Source organism: Solanum stenotomum, chromosome 5, assembly GCF_019186545.1.
Source record: "Solanum stenotomum isolate F172 chromosome 5, ASM1918654v1, whole genome shotgun sequence".
NCBI lineage: Eukaryota > Viridiplantae > Streptophyta > Magnoliopsida > Solanales > Solanaceae > Solanum > Solanum stenotomum.
In genome coordinates this window covers 7,545,536-7,567,045 of record NC_064286.1, presented here as the reverse complement: position 1 = coordinate 7,567,045, position 21,510 = coordinate 7,545,536, and the positions used below count along the sequence as shown (strand labels likewise).

General features: G+C 37.1%; 3 protein-coding genes across 5 annotated transcripts; all 3 read right to left on the bottom strand.

Annotated features, from left to right (window-relative positions):
- Positions 1-1,470: 1,470 nt before the first annotated feature.
- LOC125866317 (uncharacterized) lies at positions 1,471-15,375 on the bottom strand. Of its 2 annotated transcripts, XM_049546659.1 has the most exons (7): positions 15,210-15,374; positions 10,561-10,655; positions 10,407-10,469; positions 10,255-10,302; positions 10,109-10,162; positions 1,946-2,003; positions 1,472-1,739 (listed from the first exon to the last, which is right to left on the bottom strand). In XM_049546659.1, the coding sequence occupies exons 2-7, from the start codon at positions 10,621-10,623 to the stop codon at positions 1,696-1,698; spliced, it is 330 nt and encodes a 109-aa protein (XP_049402616.1). In that variant the 5' UTR covers positions 10,624-10,655; positions 15,210-15,374; the 3' UTR covers positions 1,472-1,695. The 2 variants fall into 2 exon arrangements, with proteins under 2 accessions (XP_049402617.1, XP_049402616.1); XM_049546660.1 differs by lacking the exon at positions 10,561-10,655 and having other exon boundaries at positions 1,471-1,739; positions 15,210-15,375.
- On the bottom strand, positions 10,736-12,219 carry LOC125866316 (uncharacterized). The gene has a single exon (XM_049546658.1). It carries the CDS (start codon positions 11,709-11,711, stop codon positions 11,067-11,069), a length of 645 nt encoding a protein of 214 aa, XP_049402615.1. The 5' UTR covers positions 11,712-12,219; the 3' UTR covers positions 10,736-11,066.
- Positions 15,376-16,093: 718 nt separating the features above from the next.
- Positions 16,094-20,586, bottom strand: LOC125865647 (uncharacterized protein At1g01500-like). Of its 2 annotated transcripts, none has more exons than XM_049545850.1 (2): positions 19,703-20,586; positions 16,094-16,903 (listed from the first exon to the last, which is right to left on the bottom strand). In XM_049545850.1, exons 1-2 carry the CDS (start codon positions 20,378-20,380, stop codon positions 16,673-16,675), a joined length of 909 nt encoding a protein of 302 aa, XP_049401807.1. In that variant the 5' UTR covers positions 20,381-20,586; the 3' UTR covers positions 16,094-16,672. The 2 variants fall into 2 exon arrangements, with proteins under 2 accessions (XP_049401807.1, XP_049401808.1); XM_049545851.1 differs by having other exon boundaries at positions 16,094-16,900; positions 19,703-20,579.
- Between the last annotated feature and the right edge of the window lie 924 nt (positions 20,587-21,510).

The following is a 21,510-nucleotide window of genomic DNA, read 5'->3' as shown; positions in this document are numbered from 1 at the left end:
GGATATCCAATGAGATTATTTTATCCCACCTTCTATATGGGAAGGACCATGGAGGGTACCCTATGAACATTAGATCTTTGTGTGTGGCATGCATATTCATTTTGGGATAATTGAGATTAGTATATAGTAATCTCAATATTTTAGTACAAATCATGGGATAAAATAATTCCGGGATTATTATTTTTATCCGACGTACAAAGCAACCTTCATTGTTATTTTCCCGGCTCCATGGGGAGAGTTTATTCAACCCATTTCCTACTTTTTCACACTCTAGTGTGCTACTCCGTATGAGATCCCCCTTCTCTTCTGCCATATAATATACTAACTAAAATTAGATTAGACAGGAGTTTGTAAGATTCCCATGTATAAAACCAGAAGTATCATATTGCCATCAGTAACTAGACATCACTTCATTTAATCAAATTAGCAGCATGAGCCAATTTTTTTCATCTTCTAAGATAAAGCAAAGCAATTGCCTAGATCAAAAAATGAATCTTTACTATTATATTGATTCTGATAATGAAAATTTGATTACATGATGTTATGGTGTTGGATTTTGATGATGATGAAGACATAATCCAGATCCACCTTTAGTTTAACTGCACTTTCTTACTTTTCAATTAGTTGTAAATATTTTGTCACGCTATTTTTTGTTTGCTTATATTTGTGTTTTGATTTTTAAATTCAAAAACAAAGACGTACCTCGCAAGGAAAAGATTTGCTACGAGGGATCCTTTTACCCAAACATTCTGCATTTCACTTTTAGAAATTTGACTAGTGGTTTTGTATTGAATTTTTCTGACATAATGAATTTGATTTAATATTAACTAAGGAGTAAAAAAAGTTTAATCGAAATCAAATCGATATTATATTTATATATAAATTATAGAAATATTTTGTTTAAAATATTTATTATAACTCGTAAGTTACTCTTAAACTTTTTCATAATTTATATTTCTTAAAACATTATTTCAAGTTTGAAATGACAAATCACATAAATGTCCTTTTTTAGGTTGATCTTCAATTTTTGTCCCTCAATGTGGTGGTCTATAATTTTTGTCCTTCAACATTTTAAGTTACAAGAAAATGACCAGAAATACCTCCAACGTCGGAAATTTTTTTTTGCAAAGGCAGAAGTTCATATTTTCATATTTTTGTGATTATGTATAGCTTGTCCTTAAATTTCACTTGAGAGTTACTGACTTACTCCTCACAAATTTATCGCTTAAAAACTCCTAGCTCCATTTGTTTGTTTTGTTTTTAAATAAGAGCTTGATTTGGTTTGCATTGGGATTATTAGTGTAAAAAATATTTTTATGATGATCATTGTACAAATTGCACGCATCTCTATTATTCTACCCAAACCTGCTTTGTATCAAAGACCTTGAAGCTAAGTAAGGAGAGGATAAAGCTCTTTGAAGGACTCTATCTACATAGTAATAGTAAGTAGTACCAGGAAGGGCCGAGCGTTTACTTTTCAATAATCAATAAACTAGAGTAGGCTTCAATAGACTTGCAATAGCGATTCTTAGAGTTAATGTTACAACACATCAACCAGCCAACAAATACTCATTTGGTTGCCTCAAATAAAGATGAAAACACCTCTATATCCTTAATATTGTTTTCTTAATCCTGAACAGAAATTGCACATGCATGTATATAACAAAGAACATCACAAGCTAGAGAATCACCTGCTCATTCATTTACAGTAGCATCCTCAGATGGGGCATTATTTCCATCTAGAAGAGGGAGATAAAGACAGTAAGTCTTACAACGCTTCGTTGATGGATCATGAAAAATTAACAGTAAGTCGAATTTGACAGTTACACAACCTTCTCCGGCCCTTAAAACTTTGTTGTAAATCCTTGAATCATGTCCATACTTCTCGAAAGATTAAGTTAATTTCAAGGATCAAATTGAAGGGGGAGAACAGAAAGAAAAATACCTTCACCCTCAGATGGAGCACAAGGAGACTTGCGGTATTGGGATTGTTGCTGTGTTGGCTAAATTAAGAAAATTCAAAAGAAATGTCAGAATGATAACGCTCACAAAGCAAATGGTAAACACTTGTAGAATCAAACACGGTCTACATGGAGGTCATGTCGCTCCTCATCCATCATAAGTTTCAATGAATTACATTTTATACATCCAAAATTCAAAAACAAAATAAATATTGAACAGTTGTTAGAGCCTAAATGACGCCAAATATAACATGTTAACAACCATGCTCTACATTGTCAAGGCCTCTCTAATATCAGGTATAGATATCTTCTATATACATACTAGCTTTATGTAGAAGATACACTTGTTTCTTATGAAAATCGAAACAAACAACAACATACTCAATGTAGTCCTACAAGCGGGGTTGGGGAACGTGGTGTTTACGCAGCCTTACCCCTACCTTGTGAAGGGAGAAGTTGTGGAATTTGTTTACTAGCTTCAGAGGTATAAGTTGGACTGTTCCAGGGAGAACAGGACAGGCTCTAGAAAGCTGGAATATGGAGGGCAGTGGCAGCACAGACAAGAGTAGATGGAAAATTGTCCCAACTATTATTTGGTGGACCATATGGAAAGAAAGGAATTCTAGGAATTTTGATAACAAGAGCAGCCCTCTGCACAAGATTAAAATGAACTGCATTATCACTTTTTGCTATTGGTGTAGTTCAGAGTATATAGATGACCCTGTGTCTATTGTAGACATTCTAGGGTCCTTATAAAGGTGAAAGGAGGATCTAGGGATAGTTCTCTTTTTTCTTCTTTCTTTTTCTTTATCTTTTGTTTATCCCCGACACACGTGTGGAGGGAGGATATGATGTAAATTTTTGGATACCAGCTTTGAGCTGATGATTGATATACAAATGTTACCTTTATCAAAAAAAAAGAAGTTGTTTCCGATAGACACTCGGCTCAAGTAAGCATAGTAAAATCAAGTATAAAAAGGGAAATACAACAGTGAGGCAGTCTAGTCTTGCTGAACGTAATGGAGAAGAGAACAATAACAACACATTAGACGATAACTAAAGTAAAGAAAACAACAAGTAATAATAAAATCGAAGAACAAGATAGTATGTGAGTAATAATAATAAATAATAATACTAATAAGGGAAACTAGACAACGCTTGACTACCTTTTAATATTCTACCCTAATCCTCATATCTAGGGTCATGTCCTATCTAATCATCTTCGTCCAGTACTTCTTCGACCTACCTCTACCTCTACTCTCTTCATACCCAACATATCCAACTTCTCACACCTCCTTATTGAGACATCTGTGCATCCCTTTTTCACATGCCAAACCTTTCCTTTCTTTTGTAGCGCTTTCTGAGTGAGGCAAACCCTCTTCACTACCGACCAAGTAAAGCATTTCACCTTGGTAGGATTCTGATATAATCCCATTGATACTGCTGCCTCCCATTAAGATTAATAATTTCTCTTTTAAAGCACTCTTGACAGAATGTTTCAACCATCTTTCTCATGCTTCCAAATAATTCTATCTGACTATGTTGTAAAGCCACTGAACCCCTCAAGTTCCCCAGTAATGAAGCCGCATTTTCCACTTCTCAATCATTTAGAAAACTTCTGAAAGGATAGATGCCACCCTTGAGGGGACCAGCATTCACCTACTCTAGCCTCTGGATTGTTGCAAATGTTGAACAAATCTGGAAAAGACTCTATAAGGGGAGAATGGTCTATACCGTCTTCCTTTCAAAATTTAATCTTGTTACCATTTCCACCAACCTTTAGGTTAAAATTTGGCTCCATCATAGGCCACAAGGCCCTAATGGTTTTCCAAACACCTACTCCATAAAGAACAGTGACCGTCTCTGTACACCAAGAACTTGCCTCCCTAAGCTTTGCTTTAGTTACCTCCTTCCGTAAAGCTTGCTCCTCACCATTATATCTCCAAACTCCAAAGCCACTTCATCAGTAGGCTGTTACCCTGTAATCTTGGGTTGCTGATGCCCAATTCACCCTTCTTGCTAAGTGAAACCGTTTGCCACTTTACCAAGCAGTACCCCTTCCCTTCTTTGCATCTTTGCAATAGAAAATTTCTCCTCAATGAGTCCAATTTTTTTTAACAACTTTGGATGATATACGGAACAGTGATATCACATAAGTAGGAAGAGAATCTAAAACAGAATTTATTAGATAAGTCTACCCCAAGGCCCCAAGTGATAAGTATTGTGTTTTCTACCTAGCTAGCTTTTTCTTTGTTTTCTCCACTATCCCATCCCAGATTCCTCTGCTTGGTGTTTGCTTCCCAATGGCATACCAACATAAGTGGTTGGCATGTTCCCCACTCTACAGCCTAGAATATTTGCCAATTGCTGAATCTGAGTTACCTCCTTGATAGGAAAGAGGCTGCTTTTATCCCAGTTGACCTGCAAACCTGCTGTTGCTTCAAATACCAGTAGCATCACTCTAATGTGACATATCTGCTCAAGCTTTGGCTCACAAAGATTAGTCTGTCATCTGCATACAACAAGTGACTGATCTTCATATCTTCCCCATTCATGCCACCAATTTGAAACCCTCTAATCCACCTGTTGCTTACAGCAATTCTCATCATGCTATCAAATCCTTCCATTGCCATAATGAAGAGAAAGGGAGACAAGGGGTCATCTTGTCTAAGTCTGATTGAAAGAAAACTGTAGGTTCTCCATTAATGAGGACGTAGAACCTTACAGTCTTAACACAAAAACTAATCTAGTTCAACCATTTGTTCCCAAATCCCATAAATCTAAGGATGCTCACAAGGAATTCCCAGTTTACATGACCATAAGCTTTCTTTATGTCTAATTTACACATAAGGCCAACCTCTTCCCCTTTCGGCCTGGAATCCACACATTCACTGGCTATGAGAATTGCATCCATAATTTGCTTCTCTTCAATAAATGCCATTTGATGCTTGTTTACCAGTTTGTTCAATACTTTTTTCAGCCTTTCTGCCAATAGCTTTGCAATAATCTTATACACTCCACCAACCAAATTGATTGGTCTGAACTCTGAAGTCCTTCAGTTCCAAAGCCCTTATCTTCTTGGGAATCAATTCTATGAAAGTAGCATTGAAGCTTTTTTCAAAGACCTGATGTGTGTGAAAGCACTGAATAGTGTTTATGAGATCTTACTTTACTAATTCTAGAAGGATAGAGAGAAGCTCATAGGATACCCATCTGGCCCCGGGGCCTTCTCCATAGCATAAGAGTTTGATACACTCAACTCTCCTCTTCAAATGGTCTCAGCAACTAGATCTGTTCTTCATTTGAGATGATTGCACTATTATGCAATTGAAACTCAGGTCTCCACATTTTTCAGGCACCTTGTATGGATTCTGATAAAAATCTGGATTGCCATCTTGATTTCACCAGGGTCAGTAATTGAATTCCCTTCAATTTCCAAGAGATCTATGTATTTAAGCTACTCACAAGTTAACTAAATAAGTTACCTATTTAGGTAGTGTTTGGATTGGCTTATTTTAAGTGACTAAAAGTTAAAAGCTAAAATCCATAATTATGAGCTGCAACAATTCTATGTCTATAGTTGGTATGCGTGTCTCCATGCTTCAACCATTGTACCGTAGATCTCTATTTCCAGGCTCTCTTTTCATTCTTTGCCACTTGCTCAAATTCCATAATTTAAGTGTGTTTTCTAGAGTAGTTCATCATTAGAGAGGTTTCTCTGTTCTTGAATTGCTTCCCAACTAGAGAATTGGTTTAGAATGTCCTCCTTTCTCTATTTCAAGTTCCCTCTGATGTTCTTACTCCACTCGTTCAACTTTCCTTTTAGCATTTTTAGTTTATCAGCCAAAACATAGCCAGTCCTTCCCTTTACAGAGAATCATCTCCACTACCCAGTAGCACTCTCTCTGAATCCCTCAACTTCCATCTACCATGTTTCAAATTTACAATATGATTTTTTTCAGCTCCCAATTTCCACAAGTCTGCAAGATTGGGTTATGATCTGACCCGAGTTTTGATAGTAAGCTTTGCTTAATGTGTAGAAAGTTTTCCTCCCATTATGCACAATGAAGAAACCTTTCTATCCTGGAAGCAATTCTGTGGTTGTCGCCTCTTCTCTAAGTAAAAGACCCTCCAAATAAAAGAGGGTCTAACAGTTCAAGCTCTTCAATGCAGGATGAAAATTCTGCCATTGCCCCATTACTCCTATAATAGTGTGTTCATTCTATGGGATACTTGATGACATTAAAGTCCCTACAGACAACCCCAGGCCCATTGAGAGAGCTTCTAACAGCAGTCAACTCATCCCATTACACTCTTCTTATCTCTCTGTTGTAATCAGCATATACTGTACAGAGGATTCAAGTAAGATCTTCATTAACCCTTGGAATTTGCTTGTAATACACTAGAGCCACTCTCCATTAATTCATAAGTCCACTCTTTTATACCAGAGAATCAAAATCCCCCCCTACTTCCCACTGCCTCCTTATGCATTTCCCCAACCCATTTGTTACTCCAAATGCTTTGCAAGATACTATCTACCGGCCTTTCTATCTTAGTCTCCACTAAAACATAGACATCTGCCCCCCCATTGGTGAATTAGATTTCTGACAAGATCCCGTTTACACTCAATATTAAGCCCCTAACATTCCAAGAGATCATTTTTGCTTTCATTGTTGAAAGTGTTAGATTTCTCCCTCTGGACCAAGGTTTCCCATCCTTCAGTTTCATATAAAAAATCAGGTTCGTCGCCTCTTCTGAAATTGCAGAATTATTGTCGTTGGTATTAGACTTAACCCGTTTCAACTCCTCCTTTTCTCTCCTTTGATCTAGTTTCATAAGCAAACTCTTTCTCACACCTCTTGAAACTGGCTCCAAATTGTTTACCCAATTTGATCATATTTTATTGAGCCCATGAGTTTGCTTTTCAGGTATGTCTGCTATATCTAGGCTATCATCAATTTGTGAAGGTCTCGGCTCAGCATAGACCACAACGGGGCTGGATCAGTCTTCCTCCCAGTGCGGCAATAATCAACTCCTGATTGTCATCACTTTTAGTGCAAATTCTCCTTTCGTCATATCTTTCCCTTTTTCCATATATACTCAAGTTTAACCTCCCCAATACAACAACATTAGCCTTTTTTGTCTCTGCTGCAATAGTGACACCTCGAGAAGGACTATCATCCACCTCTTTTCTCCTGTGGGCCACTGGCGCTTCAACCCATACTGAGAGTTTGCAGATGAGACCGCCGTCAGAAACTTCGATCAACGAAGGGATCTTTTCTTTGGGACCTCTAACCCTAATACAAGCCCATCTCAGATGATTTTTCAATTCTGTTTCTTCTTCATTCTCCAACAAACCCCCACATACTTTCCCTATCATCTTCATAACCTCTTTGCTCCAAAGCTGAAGTGGAAGACCTAGAACTCTAACCCGAAACCAATCAAACCTTGTGTCTTCTGGGAGGGCTCCTTTGGTCAGCGACCACCAGTCTAGCTTCAGTTTTACTCCCTGACTCCACCATTCTCCCAAAAGAGTATGTTCTGCCGAATTCCTTGACTGGAACTCGAATAGGAATTGGATCCCATTCATGTCGTAAATCTGAGTGTTTAGGGTGCCCTTCCAAATTTGCTGAGCCCACCTCCTAACATACATCGAGTGGGTACTGGGTACTTCATCACCACCGCAGAATCTGCCAACCAGACACCTACTCACCTACTCGTTACTTTATTCACGTGTCTAAGTTGTGCAAAGCCACTGAATCAAGCTCATTTCAGAATTCCTCATCTCCATATTATGATCACCCATATCTGAATCTGTCTGTATTATCTTCTTCTGAATTTTGTGGGGTTGCTCTTTCTTTCTGCCATTCTACTTGCTCCACATGTTTATTCGTTGTCAAAAAGAAATTTCACTGTCTGTTTAGTTATATTTTTTATTTTCACTTTTCATTTTCTCGAAATTATGTGTCTCCTCTCAATGGCTCTCCTTGAGTTGGTCTTTGACTTCAGGAGTCTGATTTACAGTTTTAGGCAACGTTTCAGCCATTAACAAATTTGCTGACTTTATCAGCTACTGTTTACACCCTACCCTCCCCAGACCCCACCTAGTGGGATTCAACTGGGTATGTTGTTGTTGTTGTTGTTATCAGCTACTGTTTGTACCAGACTAACTGCATCTAAACCTGATATAGTAAAACTGATTGTATTCACGAGGGAATAAAGACCTGCCTCATCTAATTTTTAAGGATATGGAGAACTCGGAGTCTGTACTAGTTCAAACTTACGTACTTGAATTATGTATTCCAATGTCTTGATTCAGGAACTTTACAAGGCATGAAGAAATTTGGACCTAAAATTCCTCTAGCATAATCTATTGCTTCTACAACGTATTAAAATCCTTTAAAAGAGGTTTTTCCTCTCATCTTTTTTTTTTTAATCAAGTAAGGTTTTCATTGATAATAACAAGGTCACTTGGCTGTATACAAAAGATATACCAAAAAAGAGAGACCTACAGAATATGATTCTCTCCAAAAGACACCCAATCCTCTATACGCACCAAAGGAAAATAAGGGATCGGAGACTACTCCTCAATTGAGCAGAGTTCATCTCCACTCGTTCAAAAGCTCTCATATTTCTCCCAGTCCAAATGACCCACATAAGAGCTAGAGGAGCAACATTCCATGCCTTGTGTATTCTTCTCCTAGCTCCATTCGTTCAACTGAACATCAACTCCTTCACAGATTTAGGAATTATCCAAGTGACGCCAGACCACGTAACATATCCTCCCATAACCTCGTGACTAATTTTCAAAGTAACAAAATATGATACATATCCTCACCAGTCTCCTTACATAGGAAACACGACCTTTCGATTCCTAAGGTTATCTGCCGTCAAAATCACCCCTCTAGTAGCTAACCACGTGAAGAAGCACATCTTCCTCAGCACCTTTGGTATCCATACCGCACAATATGGAAAGATAACCTCCACGTACACCAGAAGCTTCTCATAGAAGGACTTGACAGAAAACACTTAAGTCATTCCCCAACTCCTACTCAAAGCATCAGGTCTGTCAACTGACTCACATTGCTTTTGGAGTAAATTTAGCAATCTCTGAAGCTTGGTCACCTTCCAGTCCTAGAAGTTCCTCCTAAACCTCAAATCCCAAACCTTGCATCCCGCTAACTTATTGACAGATAATTCCCTTTGGCATGAAACCCTATACAATACTGGGTATTCATCCTTAAGCCTCAAGCTTCTGCACCACTTTTGCCCCCCAAATTTTATCTGTCTTTAATAGATTCTACTGCTTCTATCTGTGTTCTAAAGGTAACATTTGTTTTGCCATGCATTACTATCTAAAACGAAGACTTTTTTCTTTACTTCTTGCAGTAAAATACTCACATACTATGCGTTCATGCATGCTATAGCAAATTTTTTATCTCAATGATTTTTACAATAGGAAATTCAAAGATTACCCTTCGGGGTGGCCCACTGGTTTGGACTTGGGACTTCCATTTTGGAGGTCTCAAGTTCAAAACCCATTGCCAGCAAAAGCAAGGTGTTTAACTTCTGGGTCGAGCTCGTTGCACCGGGCTTGCCTAGTGTGGGTTACCTCTCCTATGTGGTTTGCGAGCTATTGCATAGAAGCGGTAAAACCCCTTGTGCACACCCAAAGGGTAGCGGCTGCGGGTTTCCCTTGTCATCAAAAAATTAAAAAATAAAAAATAAAAGATTGTCCTTCTGTGGCTGCAATTGGGCACTATGAATCTTGGACAAGAAGCGTATCATAACGTGAGGATACAGGTAGGGAATGGAGACAACACCTTATTTTGGCTAGACAAATGGAATGGCAGCAGGACTTTAAAAGAAGAGTTCCAAATGATATTTGAATTTGCTACTAGTATTTAATCCAAATGCCTCAGTAAATCAGGTAAAGGAAAACAATTACTGGAACATTAACTTCAGGAGACAATGCCATTACTTCATCGTTTGACGAAGCGATGCCATGTAGCATTGACCAACCCAAAAAAAAAAAAAACCTACCAAACAATGTACTTTAAGGGCTCAAATTTGCAGCAGAATGACTAAAGAATGGTTAACAAAAGCAACTCTATTCGAAAAGAGGTGTACTGGAATTGACGTAATACCTGCAACTTTGGCCGAAGTGCCTCAAGTGGCCCTTTAGGCTTCTCTACGCCTTGCTGTGATCATTAACCATAATAAGGGTTAGGTGATAACCATAATATAAGCATCGACTGTAACAAAATTGTGAGACTATAAAATGGACCAGTACCTTTCCAAGAGCCCAATCAGCAGAATCAAAATAAGCACGCTCATGATCCTGACAGCAAATACGGGTTACTTCAAACAGAGAGAACTTGACCAAACACTGCGGACATTCAAAGCACAAGCAATGTAGCATGGTAATGCCACTTGGTCCACTACCTTAGAGATTAGAAGTGGTTTCTTTGGCATGATTCCTCCATATTTATTTTTAACAACTTCCTCCTGTAATAACAAAATGGTACATATATATCCAAAGCTCTGTACTACAATTTAAATATAAAACGATAAGCAAAAATCTTAATGTGAACGCAACTTCCTGTTTGGAAGATGGCATTGAATTTTCTGCTCCATCTATTTGGTCTTTGACATCCCCCATCACTGACAAACTTCTAATGACCTAGTTTACAGCTGCAATTGCCAGGTAAACAACAACATACCCAGTGAAATCCCACAAAGTGGGATCTAGAAAGGATAGAGTGTACACACACCTTACCCCTACCTCGTGGAGGTAGAGAGGTCGTTTCTGAAAGACCCTCGGCTCAAGTGAAGCAAACCAAATTAGTAATGAAAAGGAAAAACAACAGTGAACAAAACATGGCAACTAATGGAACTCATCTAGGGAAAATGTAAAATGAAAGAAAGGCATTAAAAATAAGCTAGATACAGTTGATTGAATAATTCCAATTCCTCTATTTGCCAAAAGCAGCCCTTGAAATAACCAAGCATTCAAAATAGAGTGAAGTTGCATCCCAGCAGCCACATAACAGAAAAAGAACAAAGAAAAACCTTAACATTGATTTAGAATTGTAACTAATTAAGCTAATCAACAAGGGTATCATCATCTGCGTCTGGAGATTGAGAGGAGCATCCTTTTGCTTCATGTATCTTGTTTTCCCCCGTATCGTTACCAAACTGATGACCATAGTTGTCCAACAGATTATTGAACCTTCTCAAAACTTCAGCAGCTTCAGCCTTAGCTACCACAGCTTCCTTGACCCTAATCTCTGCATTATACCTGGCCATAACGGCAGCATTGTGGATCGACTCAGAAGCAATGGTAGCAGCGGCAACCAACTGTTTAGCCAAATGGGGCTTAATTTCAATGGCATTATTAGCATGATTGGGAGTAACACAAAAGAAAGTGAAATTAGGGTTAGAACAAGGAGGGCACAAGTAATCATCGGAGGCGGAAGCAACATCAGGGACGCAAGAGAGGTGTGAGATAGAGGGGCATTTTTTGCATAGGAGACGGAGGTGAGGGGGAGGAGGGTTGTGGAGGAAGACATCGAAGCAGGTGGGACAGAAAGAACCAGGGTGGGAGTCCAGTACGCAGGCGGTGCAAAGATGGTGTTGGAGACCTCTGTAGAGGAGAAGGTGGAGGATGGAGGGGCGATTGGTCAAACATACCGCGCATCGGCGGCCAGAAACACCGTCAGATGGCAGTTCTTCCACCGACTGCGACATCAGAACAAACAATGTTCTCTATCCTATGGCCTGTCGTAAACTCACATTTATTTATACATACTGATAATAGGAAAGTTGTTGAGATTTTAAGTATCCAACCCCCTCCTTTGCTCTCTTGTATTCTCTGCATGCATTTATGACTGTTTGAAATAGATACATATTTCCTTTTTTACTTGGAAATTCTGAAATATCACACAAATTTGGTACTTTTATCTCACCAGCCAATTCTCTTCTCTCTCTCAAGCTTGTCCCCTATTGTAGATTCTATCAATAAAAGTATATTCACTAAGAGGTTGTTTGGTAGAGTGCATTAGAAAAAATAATGCATGCATTAGCATCGTGTATTACTAGTAACTTGTTTGGTATACTTTTTCAACCTATGTATAACTAATGCAAGCATTAATTATACTCTATTTGGTATTAAGGTATATATAACTAATACACTCTTTAGCATAAATAAAGACACAATTGTCCCTCAAAACATTTTCCGCATCCTCTCCACCATTTTTTTTTTGATAACCGAGAAATCCGTTTGTGAACAGCCTTTGGACCAATCACAACCTTCTAAACTCGGTGGATAATGGGCCCGCCCCTCTACCCTTCTCCACTTAAATATCGGGCTTCGCTTTTACATGGTGTGGGGCTTGAACCTGCGATGTAAGCCACAAATCATCCTCCTTTTGCCACTCGAGTTTTTGTGAGGGATACTTTTTAGAAATTATGCAATGCATATTATTTTTAATACACCAAACCAAACACTGCATAAGAAATAATCTCATCATAACTAATGCAAGCATAACTATACAAGCATTACTAATACACCATATTCAACACTATTCTTATACACCCTATCAAACGATACCTAAAGGAACAGATTATTTAGTACCCGTTGTTCCCTTTTATGTGACACTTTCTTTTTCACATCTTTTTAGCATGTTTCCAGAATAATGACACTTTTTTTATATTTAGAAACAACTTAACTTTGAACTTCTTGAAAGGAAATACATAGAGTAAGACGCCTCTTAAAAATCTCATTGATTTTCCAGTAACGGTTTACCCCAGAAATGATTCATGAATTCAATACTATGAAAATCCAAGTGTGCTTTTTTTTTCTTTTGATATGTGAAATTCCCAGATGTTCGTTTTTTCTGGAAAATTGTTCTGTTCATGTGATATTAGAAGTTGAGAAAATACAGAAAGACGATTTCCCAATGCATTGCTCAAATTACAAAACAACCCAAGATCTTAATTCATAACCACAAGAAAAGTAAATAACTCAACTGCTCATGCTTCAACTACAATATTCCCAACCAAAGAATCAGTGGAAGGTTAAAGTATGTAATTGAAGATTTTCATCTTTGTATTTGTAACTAGATTCAGTAACCATGTTACACTAATGTAGTGTGACCACATTACTTCTGTAAGTTAGGAATTTTGTGGATACAATATTTATCTGATAAATCACTTACTAAGAACTGGGTTATTACATACACAACAGAAGCAAGGCTGACAAACCTTTCAAGGGTAGCAAAATCTTCACTGGTTTCTTCGTAAGCCTAGCCTTTATTTTGTATTTCAGGCCTAAGGCATCTATGGATATAATAAAACAGAAATGCATCCAATGGAGCAATGCTAGCCAACCAAAACTCCTGCATCTTTCGCCCCACCCTATTTTACTTCATCTACCAAAAATTACAACATTGGTCCAAAATGGATATAAAGGATTCCTATAGATGTCCCAACTATTTGGAATTAAGACCTAGTTGAGTGATTTATTGATACAAAAGGTAAAATGCATAGAGTACAAACATATGCAAACTCAAGGAGCATCAGATCCACATGGAACCAAAAAAATAAAACACAAAATTAGTCACAAAAGAGCAAAAAAAAGTTATCATAAAATGCACAAAGGGCATCAATTTGGGAGTTCTCAGCATCGGTTTTGCTCAAAACTGCAGTGCTAGTCAGAGTAAACAAACATAGCACTTCCTCGACGAATGTCCACATGCATAAACATAGAACTTGATATGCATGTAAGTGTTTGCCAGTTTGTTTACCCAGTTTACCTAATGAGCACTCTAATCAACCTCCCTCTCTCTCTACGAGACAGGGATAAGGTCTGCCTACACTCTACCCTCCCCCGACCCCACTTTTAGGATTACATTGGGTATGTTGTAGTATCTAATGGCTAGATTTCCAATTAATTTGTCCCCTTGGTTTTGCCACAAAATTTTATTACATTTTAAATATGTTAGTCTAAAAGTCTAAATAAAGTTACAATTTTGACGAAATCTGAAGTTTTTCTTTGATATATTAGTGAGTTTCATGATATACTTTTCACAATACAGAACTCAAAAGAAATTGAAAAAAGTGGGTGAAAAGTTACCCTTCTAGAAAGTGGACATAATGAGAGGCCAAGATAGGAAGTAGCATAAGTTAATTTAGGTTATAGGAAGTAATAATCTCAGAGGACAAAACATTACTCCATATTAGTTATTATAAGTATCATTAATGAAGTTCTGCTACATCCTAGTATTGCTTGACAGACCTGGATTTAAAGAAACAGGTTTCAATTGATTTCAACTGTTAGATTTGAAATGTTAAGATAACATTGACAATTTGGAAGATAACATGAAACTTACAACTTAACAGTAGTTGTAAATAGCCCCAGAGTATGGAACAAAGGATTATGTCGGACCTAGACCGAGTTATTGATGGTGATTTTCTAAAAGCTTACCAAATGGTATTAAAACTTTTGTGCCCTATCTAAGCACGGAGTTGGGCCACATAGTCTAAACGGAAGTATGGGCTGCTTGGTCTTTAGAATGGGGCAGACTGCATAAGGCTGGTTTCACAGAACAACGAATAGCTTCCACTCAATGCAGTGGAAGGATAACGGGCTGCCTAATTAATCCACCACTTTTATACACTTGTGGGATCACACTGGGTATGTTGTTGATGTTGTGGCCTACCGCCTACGCTTACCATATGGTGTTTAAACTCTTGTGGCCTTATTTCCTTTTCTAAATTTTCTTTAGGTATTTTTGATAGAAATGTTCAGAATATTGAGTGGGTAACCAATCAACACAAAATCACCAGAACTCACAAGACATTATCACATGGAAAGCAGAAACAATTACCAATCAAAAGTAGAAGCAAAAGAAGTACAACATTAAGAAGTTGAGTCTTTTTCTACTAAATAAGCAGATACAACATACTGCACACCCAATTCACAATTCACAATTCATATTCTATCATATGAAATCTGGAGAGGGTAACATATGGCTGGGATTTTTCTGTAAATACTAAACATCAGTCAGTCCGGTGCACTAAGGTTCGAGAAAAACCGCACTACAAGGCTTTATTATACACAAACTTACCCGCAGAGACTGTTTTCAGAACCGGTGATCTCATGGTCATGTACCACAACATTATCAATTACGCGCCAAGACAAAGTAAAATGGTGAGAGAAAACTGAATAGGGAGTGAGGGACTTACCCAAACAAAGGAAGCAGAAGAATCGCCAGAGAAGTTGCTCTACTCTGAATCAACGGAGAAGAAGTTTAACAAAAAATGGAATGTTTGAATGAGATGGAACAAATAAACAAAATATATTTCAAGTCTTTACTTCAATCAAATCATATTTCAACTGTTCTTGGATGGGATTTTAGAAAAGGAGTCATCTTTATGGGTCGGATTTATATATTAAAAAAAATACATATATAAAATTTGAATTAAATTATTGCCTTCTAAAAAAAAAACCTCGTAAGTATAACTGTAACGCTGCCCGCTCCTAGGTGGAGTCACCTTGGTTTTACAATGGTATATTGGTGGTAATTGTGTGACAATGATTACAATTTGATTGGCGATAAATATGATTGATAATAATGATTGATAACAATTGTTTGATGATAATCGATAAAGAAACTTTCAATTGAATAATATCTTTAACAATTTATTATATAAAAAAAATTAGAATGACTTTTCTTTATCACATAGATTCATTAATTAGGTGACCTATACCTTGCCTTATTGTTTTTCCTATTCTATCAAAGAACATCTTGATTTGAAAAAAAAAATGTTTATTCAACCATCAAAAATGAAGATTTAACAAAAACAAGAGCATATTATTAAAGCTTAGGAGTAATGCACGCTCATAGGATATGAAGCTGGAGAAAACACCCTAGTAAAACTACAATCAAGCATTAAATCATCATTGTTCAATCATAAAAAAAATTCAATTAGTGTAACGATATATTTGATGACGACACCAGTACCTTATTTTCTCATTTCCTTTCCTTGTCATTTAGAGTTCTTCAAATTGCTGATGGGTCACAATATGTAACAACAAAAAACGATACAACCTAGTAAACAATGCATTCATCAAAACAATACAATTCAATACAACACAATACATTTGTACAACAATATGCTACAACCCTCCAAAACAAGCTGTTTATAGAAACAATTTGCCAAGTACTTTTACAAAATAAATTTGTTACGCCGAAGCACCTATTGCAACTACCAAAATTGTAGGACGAATGTTAACTCTCTAAAGCCTTAACCTTAATAACAAACCTCAGCACACACTAACAACAAAGCTGATGCATTAAACCAACCCAGAAAAAAAAGGACATGTATACAAGATATTCAGTTTAAATACAGCATATGAACACATTAACATGGATTTTTCGGCCTGGGGCTTTTGTATACACTCAACAGTCAACACAGATGATCCGTGGATGAATGTCTTCTGCAGCTTCTGTACAAGGATATGAATTGCCTTACAGCCTCACACCACCTAATAATTATGTAACCACTCTTCAGCTGCAGCACTAGGTGTCTCCCTTTGCCTGCTGCCCACTAAGATGAGGCACTACTTTAATGACCATAAAGGTCCTTTTTCCAATAGTTAGAATCCAGTCAAGAAGTCCATTTCACTATGACTGAAAGTTAGAAGCCTAGAAAAACCTCCTCCGCAGATTCCTAGTGGTTGCCTGATATGAACGCATAAGTAGTCCCACCCCAATTCCAACACCAACACACATCCCGAGGCCTATCCCAACACCAACCCTCACTCCTGCGTTGAACCAGGTGAGCTGACCATCTTCACCAGGGTACATGTCGTCTGAATAGAATCCATATCCAGCTTTCTGCTCCACCTCATAATCATCCATATCCTCTGTGGTCTGCTAAAACATGCAGTAAATGTAAGCAAACTAATTGTCATCTCTTAAAACAGGTAAACTAAACTGTCATTTGATCAGCACTCAAAAACTACTTTTTCATGAGGACATAATTATCGATCATTAAACTATGTCGACATCAATTAGTCAATAAGAAATTGTCATTTGATCAGCAGTCAAAAACTACTTTTTCATGAGGACATAATTATCGATCATTAAACTATGTCGACATCAATTAGTCAATAAGAAATTAAGGGTACTTAAAACTTAATCGTGAAGGAAGAGACAACCATAAGAAAAAATAACATGAGATGGAATGAGAAGAAAGAGAAACACAGAAGCTCAATTAGAGACTCGGGCAGAGATGAGAATGGAAAGAAATAGAGCGCGCAAGAGAGAGATGGAAATGAAAAAATCTCTCTCAAATCTAAAGCAGCGTAAATTTTTTAAGTTATAATGTGTTCAGCTTTTAGGATAAGGGACAGATTACTGTCTGCTTATCAAAGGCTCCACTGACAAGCATTTTAGAAGAACATAAGAGGGTCTAGGACAAAACCGTATCCACTTCACAAAATGCTTTTGTAAAGGGAAGACAAACACTAAACGCAGTGTTGATGGCTAATGAAGCGTTTGATTCTAGAGAAAAGTAAGGAGTTATGTCATTTTGTGCAAGTTGGACCACAAAAAGGCCTATGACATGTAAACTAGGAGTTCCCGGACATCATAATAATGAAGATGGGCACATTGGCTTTTTATGATGCTGACAGGATCCAATTGGAACACCTGCGATATGTGCTAACATGGTTTTAGGTAGTGTAAAGCTTAAAGATCAACCTTAGAAAATATGGGATCATACCAATTGAAGAGGTGGAGGATATAAAGGTTTTAGCACTGTGTCAATTGTAGAATTAGATCTCTTCCCACCACTTATCGTGGCTTGCCACTAGGTGCTTCAAACGAATATCAAATTTGGAGCTCTTCCCACCACTTAGCTTGGCTTGCCACTAGATAATTCAAACAAAGATCGAACAAGTTGGAATATGGTACTACAAAGGGTTGAGAAAAAGCTTGCAGGATATCAAAAAAGATACTTGTCCAAAGCGGGGAAAAAGTTTGTATTAAGAGCATGGTATAGAGTATCCCTACTACATGAAAAGACTTCAAAGAAGCTTCCTATGGGTTCATCAAACGAGACAAAGAAGTTTCACTTGGTAAGGTGGTAGATCTTCACGACTCGTACTGCTAGGGTGGACATGAGGTTTAAGATCTAAGGGCGTTCAACGAAGCTTTATTGGGTAAATGGTTAGGGAGATTTGGATCCGAAGAACAAGCTTTTTGATAGGAGGGGATAGTGGATAAATACGGAATCGCTAAAGGGGGATGAAGAACAAAAGCATCACTTTGCCTTATGGATGCGGTTTGTGGAGCAGTACATAACTGATGGAAAGAATATAGTGCAAATATGTCTTTCAAGGTTTGGGATGGGATGGAAGGAGGGTTAGTTTTGGGAGCCACAAGTGGTGTATATAAGCATTACTTTCCCAAACATATTCAGAATTTCATGCCCAAAGGAGATGACAATCCAATGGGTTAAAAGTTAAAACTTTACAAATTGGAGAAGTTTTTTTGGGATTTGAGATTCAGGAAGAATTTTTAGGATTGGGAGGTGGTAGAACTCCAAAGTCCAATTAAGTTTCTATATAAACAATGTATAACTCAGGATAATCACGTCGTATGAAGGTGGGGATGAGGAATAATGAGCTGTTCTGTGTTAATCTTACTATAGAAATTTGTTTTCTTAACCAAAGAATAGCTAATTTCTCTCTATGCTATTACCATCATCTTCCCATTTCAAAAAAACTTGATCTTGGCCGAGTGAAGAGACATGTACTTCTCAAACAAGTATTGTTTGAGCATCTCAAATTCTTGAGCAGTGCTTCACTATTCCATCATTTGTTGTGACACTACACCAAGAAATGTTAAATCCATGTAAAAGTGTCTATATGAGTCAAACGAGCCATCCATGGTATATATCAAACAAGCCACGTGTCCATGTATCTCTGTTCACACAAAAATACAAGTAACCTAAGAAAGATCTTTTAATGCTTTGTAAGCAATCTTCATGATTGTGTCTTCTCACATAATGCTTCCATTTTAAGTGCTTATGCAATAAGCACTTCTTAAGGTATTTGACCCCTTACTGCATCACTTTTTGGTCTTAGAGCAGGTGAAACTGAAAGATGTGAGACTGGTCACTTGTACGAAAAAATGCTATCAGATGCTTAACAACATAGACTTGCTCAAACTTGTGGAGGAGGTAGCAGTCAGTGGTGTCGTTTGAAGAAACATAAAGTTAATGCAACAGCTTCTTTCTTTTTTGTCTATGTCAAAAGCGTTGTTCCAAATTAAGTTTGACATTATGGGTGTAAAGCACAAGAGATCCATGTTTTTTGCACATTGAGCACACAAGGTCAAGCCAAGCCTTGTCAATTCATATGTACCTTAAGCTGTTGTTCCCTACTAAAGGTTTTGTATAGCTCTACTTTATCTTCATATCAGAAGTGCTACATTACTAAATTTTAGTTTTCTTGATAAGAGCTACATCACTAGATTTTAGTCACCCGGGTAAAACACAACAACAATTTAAGACAGAATTATTCCACATTAGTGAAATTACTTGCTACTCCATCTAATGGTGAACCTTCCCACAGCAATAGCATTACTAACTTCATCTAAATAGAGTTATGTTATCCCTCTTTTCTTTCTGATCACGGAAAAGGTGGATAAAAGGTATAATTGCATTACCAATGGTTTTATTTGTCGTCCGAATCCATTTGAGCTTCCCTGCTCATTCGCAACCTCCTCATCCTCTGGAATTGCATCCAACATGCCCTGTCTAGGCAACTTCCTTCTCGGGCTGACCTGAATTGTCTTTGATAGAATCACAGGGACACCTGAACAACAACCCGCTATGTATACCTCAATTGATGGCGAAGAAACCCCAAATTTAGGCTGAAAAAAAGCTGATCCATCATTCCCAAATGATGCTGTTGTGTAACAATCCATGCTCCATCCACTCCTTGAATCATTCTCTAAAACATTACCATTAGCCCACGTTGTCTCTACTCTCTCCAACGACCCACAAAGTATTAGTTCCTTTTCATTCTCATGTACCTCAAATTCCACCGGCCCTGAAACCCTAACGCTATCCGTGCTCACATACGTTACCTCCGACGATTCCTTATCAACCCGATCACGTCGGAGGGTTATGATGGCTGTATCAGTAGCCGGAATACGCGAACTGTTGATCTCTAACGTTACTCCCATCTCACGGCGGAGGTGGCGGAGTATAAGGTGGTCCGGTACGGTATCAACAGCGCATGGCGTTATACGTACGTAAAACAATCGGATTTCCAAGCAACCTCCGGTGAAATTCGAGTTTTTGTAGATTGCCATCGACATATCCTGACCTTGATTACCCATTAATCCCAATTTTTTTCTTCAATCTACAAAAAATGAAGGAAATTGATCATTGATTAACAAGGAGAATTGAACAAAATTTAAGCTTAAGGATCGATAAAAATCACAATTTCGAATTTAGAGGTGAGAAATAGTGTAGATGTTTTGTTATGTGTAAACATGGCGGAAGAAAGGATCAAAACCTACCATTATTTTACGAGGGGTCAACGGAAAAACTTAAGAGCTAAGGAGATGTTTGTCCGTTTAAGTTATGCAAGTATTAATAACTAGGTAATGGCATAAATAATCTTTCTAAGTTTTTGAACCGCCTTTTTAATAATTGACTGCTATAAAAATTAAAAAAAATAAAAATTAGCAGGTTTTATGAACATTTCAACATAAATTAAATGATTTGACATTATCACATATCTCAAGATTTTTAAATATAAAATGAATGATTAAAAATATCTTGATATCTAATCATTTTTATCTTTTACATAATTTATCATAATATATGTTTGATGGCATAATTGTCTTGTTAAGATTGAGTGATGTTTTTATGTAGCGATTAAACATATTTTTTTCTATTTTTTTGTTCATGAAAAATATAGAATTGATAATTTTATGGTTAGAATAACTCCTTGTTAAAAATAAATTATTTAAAAGTTTTCGATAATAAATATTAGTTATAAATAAGTTAAGACCGTTAAAAATGTACACCACAACAACATAAATAATTTTTTTTATAGACAATCTACTTGTCTGAGGTCAAACGTTCTCCACATTTCGTTATTGAAATTTTGTTACTCTAACAAAATTTATAGAAGGAGAAAATAAATTTGAAACAACAGCAAAATAATATTGTTTACCATTTTAGAAATTCAATCTTCATTAAATTACTGCTAAGGCCCTTCTAGATGTTTCATCAATGCAACTTTATGACTTTTTTCAGAAATATGTATAGTTGTTGCATTATGAAAGTACAAGTAGATCAAAATGTTGGTTTCTAGACTCATGTTAAAGAAATATTCTCGAACATTAAAAAAATAAAAATGAGTCTAACCTAGATAACTCAAATGCTCAGCAATAACTTGGGACATAAAGGACAACAAATCTATGTTAATAGACATATCTTTTGTAGGTTAATACTTTTA

What these genes read in the sequence shown, in the direction of transcription:
- LOC125866316 (XM_049546658.1), bottom strand. Translation starts at nt 11,711, where the DNA reads ATGTCGCAGTCGGTGGAAGAACTGCCATCTGACGGTGTTTCTGGCCGC.
- LOC125865647 (XM_049545850.1), bottom strand. Translation starts at nt 20,380, where the DNA reads ATGGGTAATCAAGGTCAGGATATGTCGATGGCAATCTACAAAAACTCG. An exon ending in GACGACAAATAAAACCATTG is followed by an intron (nt 16,904 to 19,702) that starts GTAATGCAATTA and finishes TGCATGTTTTAG; the next exon opens with CAGACCACAGAGGATATGGA.
- LOC125866317 (XM_049546659.1), bottom strand. Translation starts at nt 10,623, where the DNA reads ATGGGGGATGTCAAAGACCAAATAGATGGAGCAGAAAATTCAATGCCA. An exon ending in CTGATTGGGCTCTTGGAAAG is followed by an intron (nt 10,163 to 10,254) that starts GTACTGGTCCAT and finishes TAATGATCACAG; the next exon opens with CAAGGCGTAGAGAAGCCTAA. An exon ending in TGCTCCATCTGAGGGTGAAG is followed by an intron (nt 1,740 to 1,945) that starts GTATTTTTCTTT and finishes TCCCTCTTCTAG; the next exon opens with ATGGAAATAATGCCCCATCT.